Consider the following 18,636-nt stretch of genomic DNA (forward strand, 5'->3'; position numbering starts at 1 on the left):
ATTGGATCCCAAGGCACATAACAAAAGGTTAATTGCCTTAGAGTTCATTTTGACTTGTTTTTAATTTTCCCTTGTCAGCTCATCAAACTGTAATCGGAATGCTATTTTTAAGCTTTTGAGGCTCAAAAGTGTCATTCTTGGATACATGTCATATGTCCCAATCTATAGATTGAAGGAAGAATTCTATTTTCACCTTCTAATATCCATAGTTTGTTCCATTAAACAAAGGAGGAAAGTTAGAAGATTGTCCTTTGGGAAAAAACAATTTATCTTGAGATGTCATTTAATCGTTTCAAAATTAAGGGGATTTGGATTCCAATTAGGTGTTTGGCATGCTCTTATACCAATTATTGACCAACGTGGTTTCTCAAGAGGGGTATGAATTTAAATTTTAAAATTAAAAGCTTAACTTAGGCGTGTAATAGAAATCATGCAATATATCGAATTCGATGTAAAGTAAACATTCACACACCATATGAGACAAAATAATTTTTGTTATCGATGTTCCCCTATTAGTATTCACCGCCCAAGAACCCTTGTTTCACTTATACCAATTATTGACCTAGGTAGCTTCTCAAGAGGGGAATGAATTTAGATTTTAAAATTAAAAGCTTAACTTAGGCGTGTAATAGAAATCATGCAATATATCAAATTCAATGTAAAGTAAACATTCACACACCATATGAGAGAAAATAATTTTTGTTATCGATATTCCCCTATTGGTATTCACCGCCCAAGAACCCTTGTTTCAAAAATTCCACTATCTCAAAACTCTAATAGTTGGAATTTACACAAAGAAATTCTGGCTCTCTTTAAGCCACATGTCACTTAATTCATTTTAAAAAAAATGCAATCTCCCCAAAGATTGTCTAGATTCTAGCTCTAGCTAGTCTTTCCTGTGTAGCTTAGAAAGAGAGGAACCTTTAACAAAATAAAATCTAAGAAAGAAAAAATCACTTACAACTAATACTTGGAGAGTACCTTTTTTTTTAGAGATCCAAGCTTCTACTTCTTTTTAGCACAATGAGAATATGTATGACCTTGACTATATAAAATGCAAGGACTAGGTAGAGGAAAGAGTGAAGGATATGCATGGTTGTGACTCTTTTTCACTCAAAAACACTTTATAGAAGAATTTCAAGACTTTGAGAGTAAAAGACTTATGGATTTGCCAATAAGTACTCATTAACTTCTCTATATGTGGTTTGATGGGGGTATTTAGAGATCCCAAGTCAAGCTAGCCATTTTTTGCCAATTTTTAAAAACTAGTATATTGATTGATCGATCACTATTAAGTGATTGATCAATCAATTGTGTGTAATGACTCTTTTTTTGTCAAGATGAATTTGTTGATCGATGGACTAACCTATTAATATGTTATTGTTAGTTCTGAAAAGTTAAGTTGATTGATTGAGAGATCAGAATTCCCTCTAGTATTGCCATGCAAGTATGATCGATCAATGTATTTCCTATGATTGATCATGTTTTATATCTTTGACTGGTAAGATTTTGTTTGATCGATTGATTATTTTGTGTAAATTTTTCTTTCTTGGATTGTGATTGATCTATCCAAATGAGATAATAGATCATGTTTTATAGCATGAAATGACTATGTTCTGGATGATTGATCAGTCCACATAGGTTGGTTGGTCATGTTTTACGTTGAAAAATATAAACAAGCTTAGGTGGCATTATTGTAAAAATTTATGTAAAAATCATGGTTCACTTTCACCAGGTAATTTATTTTCAAAGTGTACTAACCCACTAGACGGAGTGAGCCGGGCTAAATGGCTCGAGAGCCAGCTTGAAACTGTGATTTATTACATTAATACCACCACCTATAGTATCATGAAGTTGCCCTAAATTTTTATGCATCAAACCTTATCGACCACGCCCAACACTGCAGCGCAGCGATGTTCCAGCTTCCAGGTATCTCTGTTCTCTTCTCCTTCTCCCCGTGTTCTTCTCTTCCTGATCCTCCATTCTTATCTTCCTCTTCCGTCCATTCTCATTTTCTTCAATCCATCTGTTCTTCCTCTTCCCTGAAAAAACAATGATAAAAAACCGAGCTCCGAAGAAACTGCTGGAAAACTAAAAAAAATGATACGCTTATTTACAGTATTTTACAGGTAAACTGAGAAGTAGAAAAATCCTTTAATTTAATTCCTGTTTTGAAAATAATCCTTTTTTTTGTTTTTGTTTTTGTCTTACTTCTGTTGTGTAAAATTTATTTTCTTCGACTTCTTGATTTCTTCGATTTCTTCGATTTCTTCGACTTCTTCGTCGTCGCCGTGTTTTGTCAGTCACATAGATCGGGCTAGGTTGACGAAGCGAAAATCTTTGGAAGTAAGAAATAAAAAGGCAGTTTGGCTTCTTGACAGTAACTTCAGGAGGTTGTGACAGAAGGAAGCGCGGGATAGGGCTGTATATTTGTCTTCGTTTATCAGCAATCCGTCTCTCTTTCCCCTTTCCCTTTTCTTTTCCTTTTCTTAATTTTTTTCTGTTCTTTTTATCTTCTCTTCTTATCCGAATAGACAATGTTTTTTCTTCATTACTCCACCTCATTCCCAGCGTCGAATGTTTTGAATCACGGGAGCAGAAACTGCTGCCGGAGACCTGGGTTTTCCGGCTAGCTGATTAGCCTCTTCTGTATCGAGCCTCGGCTCGGATTGTTTCCACTTTAGTTTGCATATCAAAAGTTTGTCCGTTAATGTTTAGGTTTTCTTTGATTCATTTTGGCAGTTGAAGCAGTCGCCTCTTTGAAATTTCGGTTATATCAACAGTGCTCGTCATTCACATGCAACGTTATCGGAAACTGATCGATTTTGACCAATAGTAGAAATGAAGACCAGTGAACGTGTAGCAAATTTGGCACTAGCAGGTGCAGTCTTCTCGCCTTTACTGACTATGCTTTGTTTGATATGTAGTGTTGTTGTGTTTTTTGTTTTCGTATTTTTCAGTGTTGAAGATTTTGTGTACATACCTCATATTTTGTTCGTGTCATAGTTAGTAATACATTACAGATTTATTTTTTTCCACTGACTATTAGATGAACTCTTGTAAAATGCTAATTTAATATATGAAGGGAAATATATCAACCGAAATAGGAAACGAATAGTTTATATGGGGAGGAAGATCTCAGGGTACCTATGGGTGAAGGACACGTTGGCTAAAAGGAAATACATCTTTGGCTTTGTATCTATTTTCTTAATTTCTCCAACTTTTGGTGATCACAAATGGCATGGATTGTGTAGGAAAAACAGCATTTTGGAAATAAAGGACCAAACTTGGGAGGATTGGGAGTTCATATCGTTCACCCTGATTGTAATCTTGGAAAACTTAACTCAGTAATCTTGGTCGCCTTCAGTCCTTGATAGAGCAAGTAACTAGAACTTTTTTAAATATTTGTGTTATCTACAGAGATAGGCTAGCAGCAGAGTTCTGTCGTTCTAAATATAACCTAAATGAAATATTTGACTTCTTGTTAAATTGAAAAATGTTCTGCAAAAACTCAAACATGGAAAAAAGCTAAATATTTTACTAAGGTTTTATTATTAGAAAAATTGTTTTGGTTTTATCAATTACAATTTGCTATCTCTATTTCATAAATTTCGTAACTGGTCTGGTGACAATGTTTTGTGGTAAATTGATTTATGAGTAGTTCTTTTGTTAATTTTTTTTTTCTCACAGGTTTAACTCTTGCACCACTTGTTATGAAGGTAGATCCAAACCTTAATGTAATTTTGACAGCATGCTTGACAGTTTATGTTGGTTGTTATCGGTCGGTCAAACCCACCCCTCCTTCGGTAAGTTTCTTTAACTTCACTGTATTTGTCTGTAAGATAGATCGGTGATCCCCTAAAATCCTGGGTTTGCCCCTTGAATTTTTGCAGGAGACAATGTCAAATGAGCATGCAATGCGATTTCCTTTGGTTGGCAGTGCCATGCTCTTATCACTGTTTCTACTCTTCAAGTTCCTATCAAAAGACTTGGTTAATGCTGTTCTCACATGCTACTTCTTTGTACTTGGAATAGTTGCACTTTCGTATGTCCCCTTTCTTTGGTTTTCTTTAATGTGCAGTGTAGAACTATGGCAGATTATGCCATTCAAATAAAGTTATGTCAAATTATTAGTTTCCTTTAGTACTTATGCTCTTTCACCAACTTTTTTTTTCATTTTTTTAACAGTGCGACATTGTTGCCTGCAATTAAACGTTTCCTTCCTAAAAATTGGAATGACAATCCTATTGTCTGGCGCATGCCATACTTCCAGTGTAAGTGTGATGTTTCCTCATATTAATCTTGCATCGTTATCCTCCTAGTCATTCTGGTTGGTGCTTCATACTGCAATGATATTTCCATCGTAGGATGCCTCTTTTTCATTTATATAATTGTTTGATATTCTAGTAAACTAAGCCAGAAAGTCCCTAACAGCCTTTTTTACAGTGCATAGTAATCCATTGTGTTTAAAGACAACTTGTCAGTTACCTTGATGTGTCCCTAAAAGGGAAACTAAAGGAACACAAAGGGAAATAGAAGTGACGTCCACTGTTTAGATTTTGTGCAGTTTATATTGCCGACACTATTGTGGATACTGGGTACAAAAGTTATTCTTTTTTTGCCCTGCTGTTGCAGCCAAGGCATCAACCTGCCTGGTTGGTTAGATCTGAGATACTCAAATACTCACTGGATCAGATGTCCATTCTTTTGTTTTGTTGATCACTTAAATGTATGGGCACAACATCTTCATGATGGGACCCACTTACTTTAACGATATAGGAAGTAGTCATAAATTATATGATTTTTGGCAGATAGCAAATTTTCTCTTTCTTTTATTGTTTATTTGATATTCTTGTCAGTCTAATTCATGCCAGATCTGTTTCATAGAACATCCTGATTCTGGATTTCTTTATTTAAATGAATGACATGTAATGAGATTATGGGACGCTCTTGAGTGTTTTTAAGGGTTTACTACCATCTGGATGTATAAGAGAAGAGAAGAGTAGCTCACTTATTTAACTGTTGTGATATAACCATGTGCCATAGGTGATATAACATTTTAAGCAGTAGCTAATGACTGATGCTCATTATAAAATGACCTGAATGTCTCCATTTATAAGTGAAGTAATGGTATTGGTAGTCTGTCCAGCGATGTAATTTACTGATCAGTCATGAACAGCTAATTGTCTCATTATGAAACTATCTGTAATTGTCTCTCTGAGTGGTGAAATAACACTTATTGGTAGACTACATTCTTTTTGGTTCAGCTGTGGAGGTGGAGTTTACTAAGTCTCAGGTTGTTGCGGCGATTCCAGGAACTTTTTTTTGTGCATGGTATGCTTCACAAAAGCATTGGTTGGCAAACAACGTTTTAGGGCTGGCATTCTGCATTCAGGTTTGATTCTATGTTAGCCATAGAAATTTATACTTTTTTAATTGTGAAATTACAAAAGCTGGGGAGTGGATAACGTTCACAACAAGATGTTGGAGAGTGGCCTTTTTAGCTTGCTTGTTAACAAAGCCATTGACAGATCTAAAAACATGACACCCTGTGTTGAGGTACAATCAATCAACTAACGACTTTGATCCATTATTTAAAAAAAAAAGAGTTTGATCCAAATTTGTGCTAAATTTTCCAAGTAATATGGCCAGAATTCTTGCACCTTCCTCTGGCTAGAGAAGAGTTGCCTTCAAATATAAATATGATTTGAGGAGAAATCATATTTACCCAAGTGAGGAGAAATCTGATTTTGGCTCCAAATGAATCAGGCAATACCAATGGTCAGTATAGGTGATGAGCACATCAACAGTTGAGTTCTGAAACACTCCCCACAACCATTCTGGGTCTACCTCAGGAACTTCTGTCAAATTTTAGCTTGTTGGAGCCTGAGGAGGCAGCCAAGTGGATACTGAAATGGTGGTGGCTAGAAAACCCGGCATGAGAGCATGAGCCTTTATGAAGGACCATCCTTCGGATTTCTTTGAAATTCTGTTAACAACCCCAGAAGTGTGCATGAGCTTCTTGACTAGGCTACTAAAGGAGCTTTTACTGGAAAGTCCACTGATTTCTCTCTTTTCAGAGGATTCAAGGGAGTACAACATTTTCCACAGAACGATGATTGCTGTTGAGAGGAGAGTATGCTTGGCTGATTACACTTTATGACTGAATTACTTTTTCTGAATTTTGTTCCTGGTGAAGTCAACGAAAAATGGTCATATTTCATTACCAACAAGCTTTAGAGCATATAGCTTGTTGACCCTGAAAATTTAATAATTTCTCTTTGGTTCATTGGCTTTTTTCTTTTCTTTTCTTTTGTTTGTGTCTAGGTCTGTGTGAATGTGTATACATGTGCGGGTGTAAGTCTATGCCATGTAGACCTGCACATGCTTTTAGATACTGTAATATAGATTTTGACATTCTCAATAGGGGAAGCTATGGTATATCTTCTATTTTAGCTGCCTTTAATATTTTTAATCCATTGCTTCTTGGATTGGGAAGTACATTTTTCATCTCACTCTTTCTCTCATTCTTTTATCTAATCTGGTTAAAAGGGAATTTTTTTAAAACAATCATAAATTTATGAAACAATTCAAAGAATAATGGGAAAAAATAAACAGAAACAGGTTTATACTAATACTATATGACATCTGTAATCACTTATGCTGTCTTGTTTGAATTTCTATTGATTGTTAAGATAAAAGAAAACAGCGAAGAAATTTGATGTTCTGAATGAGCATATAGAACAATAAATGATGAATGAGGTTAGTTTGCGCATCTGTATCTTTTTTCTTACTTTTTCTGTTTTCTTTCTAGTGATGTAAAATTTATAACAATCTGAAAAGCAATTAGTGCACACATAGCTGATTTATTTTAGTTAGTCTCACTTAGAAACTTTGATTCTACTGCTGATACTGAAAATTTCTTAGATCCAGTTAACCTGAAACATATCTAGTTGTCTTGCAGGGAATTGAAATGCTGTCTCTTGGATCATTTAAAACTGGGGCTATACTCTTGGTGAGAACTACATACCTGATGTTCTAAGAACTAGGTTCATGAAGGTTCTAATTAAGCTTTTTGTTTCATACATCGATCCCATTTGTTTCATTTGGCTCTATTTTTCATCTTTATAAGGGCCATTTGTCAAATTACTTAGATACGCATGGAGCATGAACACATGCTACACGCTTAATACACTTGCTGAAATAAGTAATATGAACAATAAATGGGAAAATTACTGTTTCAAGTTTTGACAAATTACTGGTGCATGCTGGCTGTAGTTCACAGAACATCTTTCTGTTCTTATTAATATGAGGCAATTTCCTGGTTCTGGAGTAATTAAGTTCTGTTTGTTTGTTCTTTTTTATATATTTTCTAATATTTGAGTGCATTGGTTTGGCATTATTTGTCAAGGCTTGTCTTTTCCTTTCTGAAGAAAAATACACAAGACTGACATCATCTTTACTGTACCATCATCAACTGTTTCATGTATCTAACATACCTTAGAGGTTTATCTTGTGTTCAGTAATTGTTTGCAATGCCTGAATACTTGTTCATAGGGATCACTTCAGGCAGGCAAGATTTTATTGATCTCTCTGCCTTTATCTGGATTACTTTTTTTTTTGTTATTTGAAAGAAAATGAGGTTTTTTCCTCTATAGGTTTTCGTGTCACTGTTTTTCAAAGTTTTTAATAGGCTGTTTATGGGCTCCCTAGTGTATTTGATTTGCCAGTGCCATCTTCTGTTTCCTCTGGCAGGCCGGACTGTTTGTGTATGATATTTTCTGGGTCTTTTTCACTCCTGTGATGGTTAGCGTGGCTAAATCTTTTGATGCTCCTATAAAGGTTAGTGTTTCTCTCTCTTTATTAGAGATTGCTCAGAGATCATTTCAAAAAAAAAAAGAGAGAGAGAGATTGCTTAGAGTTGTGTGTTTTCTTTTTGTTTCAATAATAAATGCCCCAAATTGAGATTTGACTCTTTCAAATATGAGTATTTACTCTGTTGCTTGCTTATTTTCTGCAGCTTTTGTTTCCAACATCAGATCCTGTACGACCATATTCAATGCTTGGGTTGGGAGATATTGTGATTCCTGGTAGGGTTTTTTAATCCTCATTACTTTGTATAATCTTGTGACTTTTTTGTGTTTCAAAAACAGTAATAAGCTCATTAATCAACTGAGCATTAGTGATACTGCATAAGGTACAACATAGGGTACATTTAGTGCAAGTAGTGCTAAAGCTCAAGTCAAGGCCCCAATCTCTGGAAGCCGCATCTTTTTTAGCTTAGCAAATTCCTTGTTAGCTGATCTAGGGACTTTTTGCCAAGTTATTTGCCATTCAATTGTTATGTTCATAAACTCATAAAATAGATGCCTTAGCTTCCATGGGGCCGGTATTTCCTTGCTCGCCTGCCCTATAATTAGTGCTGAGTTTCTTTCTGTGATTGGGGGACAAGTGCTTATAGTGATATGCTGCTTGAATAGCCTCATTCCAGCCAAATAGTGTTCTAGTCTCTGCGTCATTTGTACTACAAGTCCCTGCTGTGTTCAAGTATGCCAATTGAGCAGCACCATTGCAATCTCTTGTTATACCACCCTCACCTGCTGGACTAGGATTTTCAAAGGACAACCTGTCAAAATTTAGCTTTAACCAGTTTGCTTTTTTTTTTTTTTTTTTTTATATGGTGGTGGGGGTGGGGGGTTCACAGGGGATCAAGGGAGGTGGCTTTTGACTGGTTGAAGAGAATGACTTTTTGTAGTAGTTTGTGATTAGGGAGCTTGGGAAGGGTGACATTGCATCTATGCTGCTGGCCCATTGGAGAGTACTATGTATTATTTTTTCAATGACTCCTCTACTGGATGTTGACTTCCCTTCAAATTTTCTGCTATATCTTTCCGGTCATTAGTGTCATGGCATTGCAGCAATTGCAGCTTTTCTGAGTGCTAACCATATTTAGGCTAGGCAAGGGCCAAGAGTGGGCTTGCTGTAGGATGTGGGTTTGCACAGCGATATATTGAACTCGAACAAGATGGCCCCAGAACCTCATTGCTGAGGAAGTAGCTACAGTTTTTCTCGTTCCCGCACACCTTGCATAAACTGTCAACAGTTGGCTACTCCTTTTAGAGAGCTCTTCATGTATGAGTATTTTACCATGACCTGTTGTCTTTGCAAAGTGCATCACTCTTTGGGTGGGAGTGGGCAGAAAATGTACCTGATGCACAAGGGCTCCCCACTGGGTCATCCTCCTTTCCTTCTAAAAGATACACTGGATAGAGCAATTCCAGTTAGCTGGTGAGTTCGGCCATTTCTTTTTTATTTAGGTTTCTTCTAAGGTTGAAGTTGCAGTCACCGTCCTTTTACTTTTGATTCCAGAATTGTGATATTTGGATTTCTTGCTAGATTAAACAGCCTTGTGAAATTCTTGTTTCGGTTGCTTTTCACCTGTTCAGGAGTCCATCCAGAAAGCTACTGGGGGTCTCCTCCTTGCATGAAGTCTGAATTTTGTTTGAACCTTTTTTTTCATTAGAATCGTTCTTCATGTGTCAACTCTGGCCAGTTTCCATTACCATTCCCCATAGTGAACTTCTCTCATATGCATATCTCCAGAGCCACCCTGCCAACATTACTGAGTTCTTTTGCTTAACGTGTTTTATCCCGAGTCTGCCATCTTTTAGCTTTATCTGTTTCCACCGAACCAGTGGGTACTTGAATTGGTTTGCACTTTCACGCCACAGGAATCTACACTGGATTATTTGAGTTTGGCTGCAATACTTGCTGGGCATGGTTTCATTGATAAGAAATAGTTTGACATTCCAGCTAGGGATGCTTTAGTCGTACTTCTGCCAGCTTGGAAAGTACTGTCCCTTCCAAGTGTTCAGTCTTTGTTCACATCTGTCTATCACTAGTTGCCATAACTGCTTACTTTTACCTACAAACAGTGGTAGATCCACGTATGTACCTGGAAGTTCCCTGGTAGGATAGCTTAGTACCTGTGCCATACTCAATTCTCTGTTCTTGCTGACATTGCTGACATAGAAGTTATAATCTTGTGACTCACATGATAAAATTTTCCTGAAGTTATTGGTTACATTAATCTTTTTATGGTATTTCTCGGGATCTTCTAATCCAGGGTTTTCTGAAGCATTTCTATTCTTATAAAATGAATTTTCCCTTTTCTAACTACAAGGTAAAAGGGCCTTTTTTGTTGGTGCACTTTTTCAGTGTGACGCATTACCCTTTTTAAAACCTATATTCTGGGCAAGAAGAGGTATTAATATCCAATAAGTATGACACAGATATGAAGGTTTTCCATCTTTAATACCCATATAACGTTGTAATTGTTGAGGACTGCCCTTCTCAAAAAAATTATTCAGGACTGTTGTAAGTCTGGCAAATTCGCTGCTCTCATCAGTCTTTATATAAACTAAGGTGATACTCAGAATATTAACTCAACGTTGCCATTTTCCTTTCATATTCTACCTTACATGAGTGAGTTTTATATTAACAAAAATTTTAAATAGCAATTTTTAGGTTTCCCAAGGTTATATGATTATCATCTCTGGAAGGACTGATTATCTGATGTTGAAAGACTTCCTTTATAAATAATTATAACCTGGGGAAGAAAAAAATGTTTTTTTTTGTCTGAACAGAAATAGCGACATAATAAGTTATTCTTGATTCTATGCTTTGTTTCTGGAAGTTTTACTGACACAATCATCATTCATTAGTTCTGGGTCCTCCATCACCCAGCTTCCTGGCCTCTCTATGTGTGGTCTTCAGTATCCCAACTTGGGTTTCCCTTCTCGAATAATGTAATAATAACTATGTTTAATTTTTTATGGAAGCCCCCCTAGTACGGGCTACATTAAGCTAAATTTTGGGGACCTGGGTCCTGCGTTTTTTGGTGGGCTCTATCATTCTTCTCCTCTGCCAGGCCTCTCAGTATTTGATGCAATCTCTGTCCAGTTCCTTACTGTCCTATATGGCATCTGCATTGCTGGCCGGCACTTGTCCCTCCATGATCCAGCTTCCTGCCTTTCTTTTGTAGTCTTCAGTATTCCAACATAGGTTTCCCCTCTCCAATAGTGTAATGATAATTTTGTTTTAACTTCGATAGAAGCCCCCCTGTGTACCAGCTACATTAACCTAAATTTGACGGAAGTTCCTTTGGGAGCCTGGGCCCCTGCGGGTTTGATGGATCTTTCATGACAGTGATGGCTCTACCATTCTTCTCTGCTGAGTTGTTTGCTGTCCTATATGCCATCTGCATTGCTGGAGGCCTCCACTTGCCCCCTCCAGGGACTTTATTTCATGGTGTAGAAAAAGAGTCTGACCCCCCTGGGAAATTACTTACTCACTGTAAGGAAATCTGCAACATGTCGAAAAATTTGTGTGTCATGGACACACCTCCTTAGATCGGCGAAGTGTGTTGCGGACAAGTTGGCAAAAGATGGTTCTTAATCAATTTCTGTTCTGTTGTATTTCTTTTGTTTGCAGTTGTTGTATTCTGAAGTCACACCTGGCTTGTGGGGAACTCCTCTTCCCTCCTTTTTGTTCTCAGTTTGGATCTTAATCAATCACTTTTCAAAGAAACAATACTTTGATTAATTCCTCTTGAAGTCAATGGTCACATGACTTGGGTTGCTTTATAACTTCTATAACATTTTTTGTCAGGCATTTTTGTGGGATTGGCATTGCGGTTTGATGTTTCAAGGGGAAAAGATAATCGATACTTTAATAGTGCATTTTTTGGATACACGTTTGGTTTGGCTCTCACCATTGTTGTCATGAATTGGTTTCAAGCTGCACAGGTGATTTGCTTTACCCTTGATGCAATTTTTATTTGAACAAGTAATTTTCTCTTCCTTCTGTTTGATTTGGGTTTGTTTTTGTTAAAGGTTCTCTTTTTTCTCCGTTATCTTGTTCTTTATTTATTTATTTTTTGTTACATTGATTGGTTAAATTTTCACGTTGGCCCTTGCAGCCAGCACTTCTCTATATCGTGCCTGCTGTCCTTGGATCTGTTGCTCTCCATTGTATATGGAATGGAGAAGTCAAACAGGTTGGTGCTTGACTACTATGTAGACATCTGAGTTACTGTCATTTACCATTAAATGCTCATCATGTCTTTCATGATCCTAGTTCTTACTTCGTGGTTAGCAGAATTAGCCTACCACGTGTGTAAGTTGAATGCTTGTACCTGTGATACGTCGGTGTCTGTCCACATGTTAAGAGTGATGTGGACATCTAATGATGCATTAAGCCTAAAAAGAAAGAGGCAATTAGATTCTGCTCTTAAAACAATGAAGCTTTGAGCTGCGGGAGAAAGTTCAGAGAACGTCACCTGATAGGACTTCCTTGTACCCCTGTTGAGTGGCTTGAGTTTGATCTTCCTTGTTTGTATTGCATATGATTGACATGGCCTCTGATGAAATCTTTAAACATGGTGTAGTTGTTGGCGTTTGACGAATCAAAGACCTCTGAAGAATCAAGTAGATCAAGCTGTAAAGAAGGTGAGACAAGTAACGAGGATGAATCCAAGTCCAATAAGAAAGAGTAGCGCAATTGGACCCCAGGACCCACCCAAGGAATGCTATATTGATCTCTTGAGAGCTAGACAACACCAAAGAGATGAGGCAGATGGCATTGTAACAGATGTTGGTATGTCCATAACAATAATAAGACATGCTCAGTCGGTTTTCTGTTACTATAAATGGGATACTAGCATACCACAGTTTTGGGCAATATCAATTTCAAAAAGAAATGTGTATGTTATATGGACCGTTATCAATGGTTAAAATTGGGATTCCTAAAAAGTTTGTCATAACTATTTCTTTTTTCGGTGTAATGACCCAATCCATTTTCAGCATGATACGCTTGTCTTCTAGGTTGAAGTGATCGTAGGGTTTATTGAATTTGGAGGCTTAATGGATGGATCTTGGTGCATGGTGAAATTTTCCATTGAAAAGCACGTTGTTTACTTAATCTGAATACAAAGGAATAGGTACCAAATGAAAATAAGATGCACGGTTTTTCCTGACATTATTTTACTCTAATGAAAATAAGGTAAGGCCATCCGGAGTAGTTTCCTTTTTACCGGTATCTGGGTCTCCAAACCCGAACACTAATCAGCCATGATTCAATATTAATTTTGGCTGAAAAAAATGAATTGCATTTTGGTTTACAAGTAATATCAAAGGGCAATGAAACAAGAGACTTAAAAACATTCTCTTTAAACCCTAACTTAGGGTTTCAAGGAATTAATTGATCAATTACTCATTCAGCAAGACATGAATGAAGACAACCTTCTAGAGGAATTTTTGAAATTCTAGAAGTAAATTTTTGGCATTCAATTGAAATCAAAATAAGTAAGGCAACATGGATGCATGTGCCTAGAATTTTTGGCCTTTGAAACCAATGAAAAATACCGAATTTTGTGGAAAGGCTAGGACTTTGAGTTTAGGCAAATCAATGGACTTCAAAACATGAACTTGATCACTTACAATTGAAGGCACAAAATGAGAAACTCAGCTGATTAAAGAGACCATTGATGGAATCCTGAATTCAGTCTTTGGTTGCCTTCAAAGTGGTCAAACCTTCCTTTGTTAACTTTTTTTTTTCATCAATTTTGCATAGCTTGAGAAACTTTGAGTTAAACCCTATAATCTTTGATTTGATACCATGTTAGATTCTAGGGTTTAATCCATAGGAAGAGAGTATTGGAAGACAAGATGTTGAGGCCACCATATGCTTCCTTCTTCATCATAATAACCAATGCTGACAATAGTCAACAACCAAGTCCTTTAATAATAATATCTCAATTAAAGAGACACAATAACAATACCGAATATGGACCAATGCCCAAATAACACGTACCAAATAATGAAAGTCCTTGATAAAGATACATGAAATAATCCGAAGCGAGTCCATCCTTGAATAAGGAGAATGTGCACCAAATAATGAGTTGGAACTAACTAATACGCTGCTTGTAAAGGATGAAGTAAGAAAGTAATTTTCAAGCCTTGGTAAACTTCAAACTGAGAGCTACTGATCCTCTTACGACTGGCAAAGGTTAATAATCAACTCAAGAAAGAATATATTAAGTATAAGCTCCTTCCATGGTAAATTGAGCTAGCCCGAGTTAATGATGGGCATAGGTCAATTTTCTATCTCAAATTTTCATCCACTAATTAAGGAGGCTAGTAGTTATAGCTTTACAATAACTCAAATATCACTTGGCATAATTTTTTTAAGAACAACCAAACCAAATCAAAGAGTCTAAGTGACAACTTGAACCAACTTGGCTCAAGGAAGAATTTGAGCCCAATCTTCCAATTTCAACTTGAATTCAATTATTGACTTTAATCAATTAATCATGCACTTACTTAAGGAAACTCTTGGCTGTCCAAAAATCATATCTTTATTAATTAAAAGGATGATAATAAAATTATCCACCAAATCATGATCTTGAGAAGATTTTTTATAAAATCAGCCACTTCCAAATATAAATAAGGAAACTATCCCTTGTATTATGGCACCACTTACCAAAAAATCAATGTTTCCTTGCCCTAATACTCAAGGATATCAAATTAGATTCTTATAATCTTTCCAAATCACCAACAAAATCTCACAAAATTCCTGGCTGGCCAAAAACGTTCATAATTCAGAATAAGAACACTTTTCTCTTTGACAAATAAATCATGAAAAGTTTATGAAAATAAGATGATCTTCTAAAGATTCTTTCCAGGTATTGTAGTTAACAAACAGAAAATTTCCAAGGGTAGATCATGAGATACTTTTTTGATGATCAATAACAACAATTCAAAAAGTGAAGCAAAAAAATTGGCTTAAATTTGGATCTTCACATGTAACAGGATACCAACATGGCATTTGATTCTTCCAATGCGAATATCCCCTTAAATATAGATCAAATTGATATGATTTTTTTATCATTATGAAACTAGACTTAAATTACTTTCATCCAAGTATAACTTATCTTCAAAAAATATACTTCTTTTGAGATAAATAATCTGATAGATTTTGGACTCTGTAATCTGGCCGAACTAAGTACTCTTTCTCCTTTAGCCAACATAACCATTGACTCTTCCGAGATCGATATCTCCATATAAAAAACTCAGATTGAGAATTGGTTAAATAGGTAAGAAAATAGACTTATATATATTTATTTTGACATATGATTATCTATATAAAGTCTCGTTCTTGATGGCATAAAACCACTAAAAAATTGAAGTTTTCTACTGTTGTATGAAACTTTTCTGCTGCTAGACCTTTATTGTTTCAGATATCTATTTATCTTTCTATAAAAATCTGATTTCAACAATTCTTTTTTAGTTGGAGACTAGAATATCTTTCCAACAATTTATAATTTTCTATATGAAACATATGTTAATAGAGCTAAATATCTATTTAAAAACTGGAATTGGGGAAGAAAGACTTGACAAAAAATGAGAAACTTAAACTTTTTTTTTTTTCTTCTTCCTCCATTTCTTCTCCATCTTCGTCTCCTTTTTCATCTCAGAACTTTGCTTGCTCTAATACCATGTTAAAAATTAAGATTCCATTATATATAATCAAAGTAAAAGAGGATTAAGAGGAGAAGAAGAAGAAGACGAGTTATGGAAATGAAGGTTTAGGAGGAGAAGAAGAAGAGTGATGAATTTGGAGAAGGAGAGAGGCCAGAGAATTAGGGTTATGGACTTATTCCAAACCCTCCCCCTTAAGTTCTATTTATAAATGATAAAAGTACCAATATTATAATTATATCCTTCACTCTAGTAAGAGTGAAGAAGAGACATAAGTTATAAACTAATTACATCAGTGCCACCCTAATTACATCATATCTTCCAAAATTTATTGGTACCCTTGGATCTTTTATATCCGTCTTGTGAATGATAGACATCACCCGTTTTAGTGATTATTATCACCACAATTGGTCAAAATTATTTCAGGTTGGTTTCGACTTATATTTTATCACCCATTTCTACCGTTTGAGAGTCGGTGCCTGGTGTTCGGACACCGTGATGGAGGAGCTCATTTGGTTCAAATTGGGATCACTGCCATAACCTCCAAGCTTGAGGGGGAATGTTGAAAGATATGATGTAATTAGTTTATGACTTCTGTCTCTTCTTCACTCTTACACAATGAAGGGTATAATTGTAATATTGATACTTTTTTTTTAATCATTTATAAATAGAGCTTAAAGGGGTGGGTTTGGAATAAATCTATAACTCTAATTCTCCAGCCTCTTTCTCCTTCTCCAAATTTGTCACTCTTCTTCTTCTCTTGCTAAACCTTCTCTCTACAACTCTTCTTCATCTTCTCACCCCTTAATCCTCTTTTACTTTGATTATACATCATGGAATCCTAAGTTTTAACAGGAAGCTGGGTTTAGGGAGAAGAAGAGTAGAGAAGAAGGAAGAAAAAAAGGAAAGGAGAGGCTAGAAGAGACTAGGGGATGAGTTGAGAGAGGAAAATAATTAGGGTTTCAAGTGAGCTCATGAATGAGCCTCCTCCCCCTCTTTCTTATTTATAGAAGTGGGGCAAGAACGCCCTAATACATACGAAAGAAAAAAATACCTAATCTCTAACTTAATTACACCTTATGTCATTCACTCTCATAATTACATAGGGTGCTCTTTATTCTTCTTCTACAAGAAATTTTCATGACAGATAAGTCAATTCCATCTATATTGATTACTTATGATAATCAGGTGACTATAATGAAAGTTAAAAGTAAAAATCATAATTCAAAGTTTTGTCTTGGCATATTGACCTTTGATATAAATTTTTGAGGAAGTTCACATGTACTAAAGTTATAACCTTTAGTTATATTAAGTCAATAGAAAACTCGACAGTACATCTGATCAAGACCTTGTTGATAGAACAAGTATAGTATGCTTTGAGGTGGATGACATTGATGGCTATTACTTGAGTCACCATCAGTGGCAACCAAACCTAATTGACTAATGATCCCAAGACAAAGGTTCAATGGAAAAAAAAAAGTTGAATGAGTGAGTAGGAGTACCCAATTAAAGTGAGTTCAATTCACTTCCCATCCATGAAGTAAGCACACAATTGCACTGGATATGATGTTCGTGTAATACCTTAAGGATATTGAGGCCATTATAGTAGGGTACAAAGTTATAGTATACTGTGAGGAGTTATTCACCCTAATTCCAAACTAACGAGAGTAATAATAATAATCGCATAATAAGAAACAAAGCAAGCACGGAAAAAACACAATAAGATTTATACAAGTTCGTCCCAAGGTAAGACTACGTCCCGTCTTCCATCGTTGCAATAATCCACAATGAAGATAAAATAGTTTACAAGAAAAATTACATACACTTATAGGTATTTTTCTCTAACCTCTCTCAGCCGCAAATAATGATCCTTCTTTGAATAAGAAAACTTTAATAACGGCGCCCCAAATATAAAGAAAAAACTAGGGTTATCGCAATATAAGAATAAAATTCCCAAACTACCCTTAATGAAACAACAGTTAAGGCGTTAATTAGGCTCCACAACTTAACAATCTCCCAGTTGGAGATATCAATAAAAAGTGTGACTTTAGAGCCACAATCTACCAGAGAATCGAGGCTTGTTCTCTAAAAGGCATTCATAAGACAAGATACCCACACATGGTTGTAACATGTTACCCTTATTGAGCTCACTTGCAGGATTGACACTTAGTTATTTAGTATTCTCAAAGTCTATATATAAAGTCCAAGTTCAAAATTCGTTCACTTAAGATAAGTGTGGGTGGCGAAATACCAACTAGATAAAGATTCAATGCCGAAAGACACTTATCATCGAAAGTTACAGTGTATTGATTGCTCCAACATTGTTTTTGAAATTCTTTTGTCTTAATAATACATGCAACTTTTCAAATTTTACAAAAGTGGTGAATGTTATGTATTTTAATTAAAAAAGTCAAGGGCACACGTGTATCATCTTTGTGTTTTTAGTCTCACATTGCTAAAAGCAATGAGAACTTCGAGGCTTAAACGGCATGTTCTTCATTTGATCGTCATGCGCATGCACGACATGTGTATGTGGTCTCACACGTGATAGCTCTTGTATACACGTGCATACATGAGGGCCCCATGCACGGGGCTAGGAAGGAATGATCTGACCTTGGAGATGGACAACGATCATAGTCGTTGGATGAGCACGGTTACAAATTCATTGTTACGACAAGTATAACATTTGGATCAGGAGTAACTAATTTGAACCAATAAATCAAGCCATTACATATATAAAAGATCGGATCAAACATTATCAATTTGAACCATATTTGGACGGTCAGATCAGTCTGCAAATCAAAGGGGGCTTTCTTTTACGTGAGTAGAAAGCTCTATAAATAGAGCTACAGAATTTGAAAAAGAGAAAAGAAAATCACAATGCTCTAAAAGAGAGAAAAAAAGTGTTCTTGATAGAAAAAGGAGGAAAAGACGAGTAGTAAAAAAAATCTACAAAGTTCAAAGGCTCATCTTAGTAGTGTACACTGTCTAAGGTCCGTTGTATCTTGGGGAGGGATTGCTATCGTCTTATGCACCTTACGAGGTGAATATCCTTTTGAAGATAGTGAACACATGCCTCATATTTAAGGTATTATAA

The 18,636-nt window shown here is 35.9% G+C and overlaps 1 protein-coding gene across 1 annotated transcript; it reads left to right on the top strand.

The window, feature by feature from the left end:
• Nucleotides 1-1,864: 1,864 nt before the first annotated feature.
• LOC137948193 (signal peptide peptidase 1-like) lies at nt 1,865-12,883 on the top strand. Its single transcript, XM_068794188.1, has 12 exons — nt 1,865-1,929; nt 2,743-2,881; nt 3,691-3,806; nt 3,894-4,045; nt 4,189-4,274; nt 5,268-5,395; nt 6,965-7,015; nt 7,756-7,842; nt 8,021-8,090; nt 11,671-11,807; nt 11,981-12,058; nt 12,449-12,883. The coding sequence occupies exons 2-12, from the start codon at nt 2,842-2,844 to the stop codon at nt 12,554-12,556; spliced, it is 1,053 nt and encodes a 350-aa protein (XP_068650289.1). The 5' UTR covers nt 1,865-1,929; nt 2,743-2,841; the 3' UTR covers nt 12,557-12,883.
• The last annotated feature ends 5,753 nt before the right edge of the window (nt 12,884-18,636 follow it).

This window comes from Aristolochia californica, unplaced genomic scaffold, assembly GCF_029961685.1.
Source record: "Aristolochia californica isolate CCGP_79_NKW_82.1479 unplaced genomic scaffold, dmAriCali1.0.hap1 SCAF_13, whole genome shotgun sequence".
NCBI classification, from domain to species: Eukaryota; Viridiplantae; Streptophyta; class Magnoliopsida; order Piperales; family Aristolochiaceae; genus Aristolochia; species Aristolochia californica.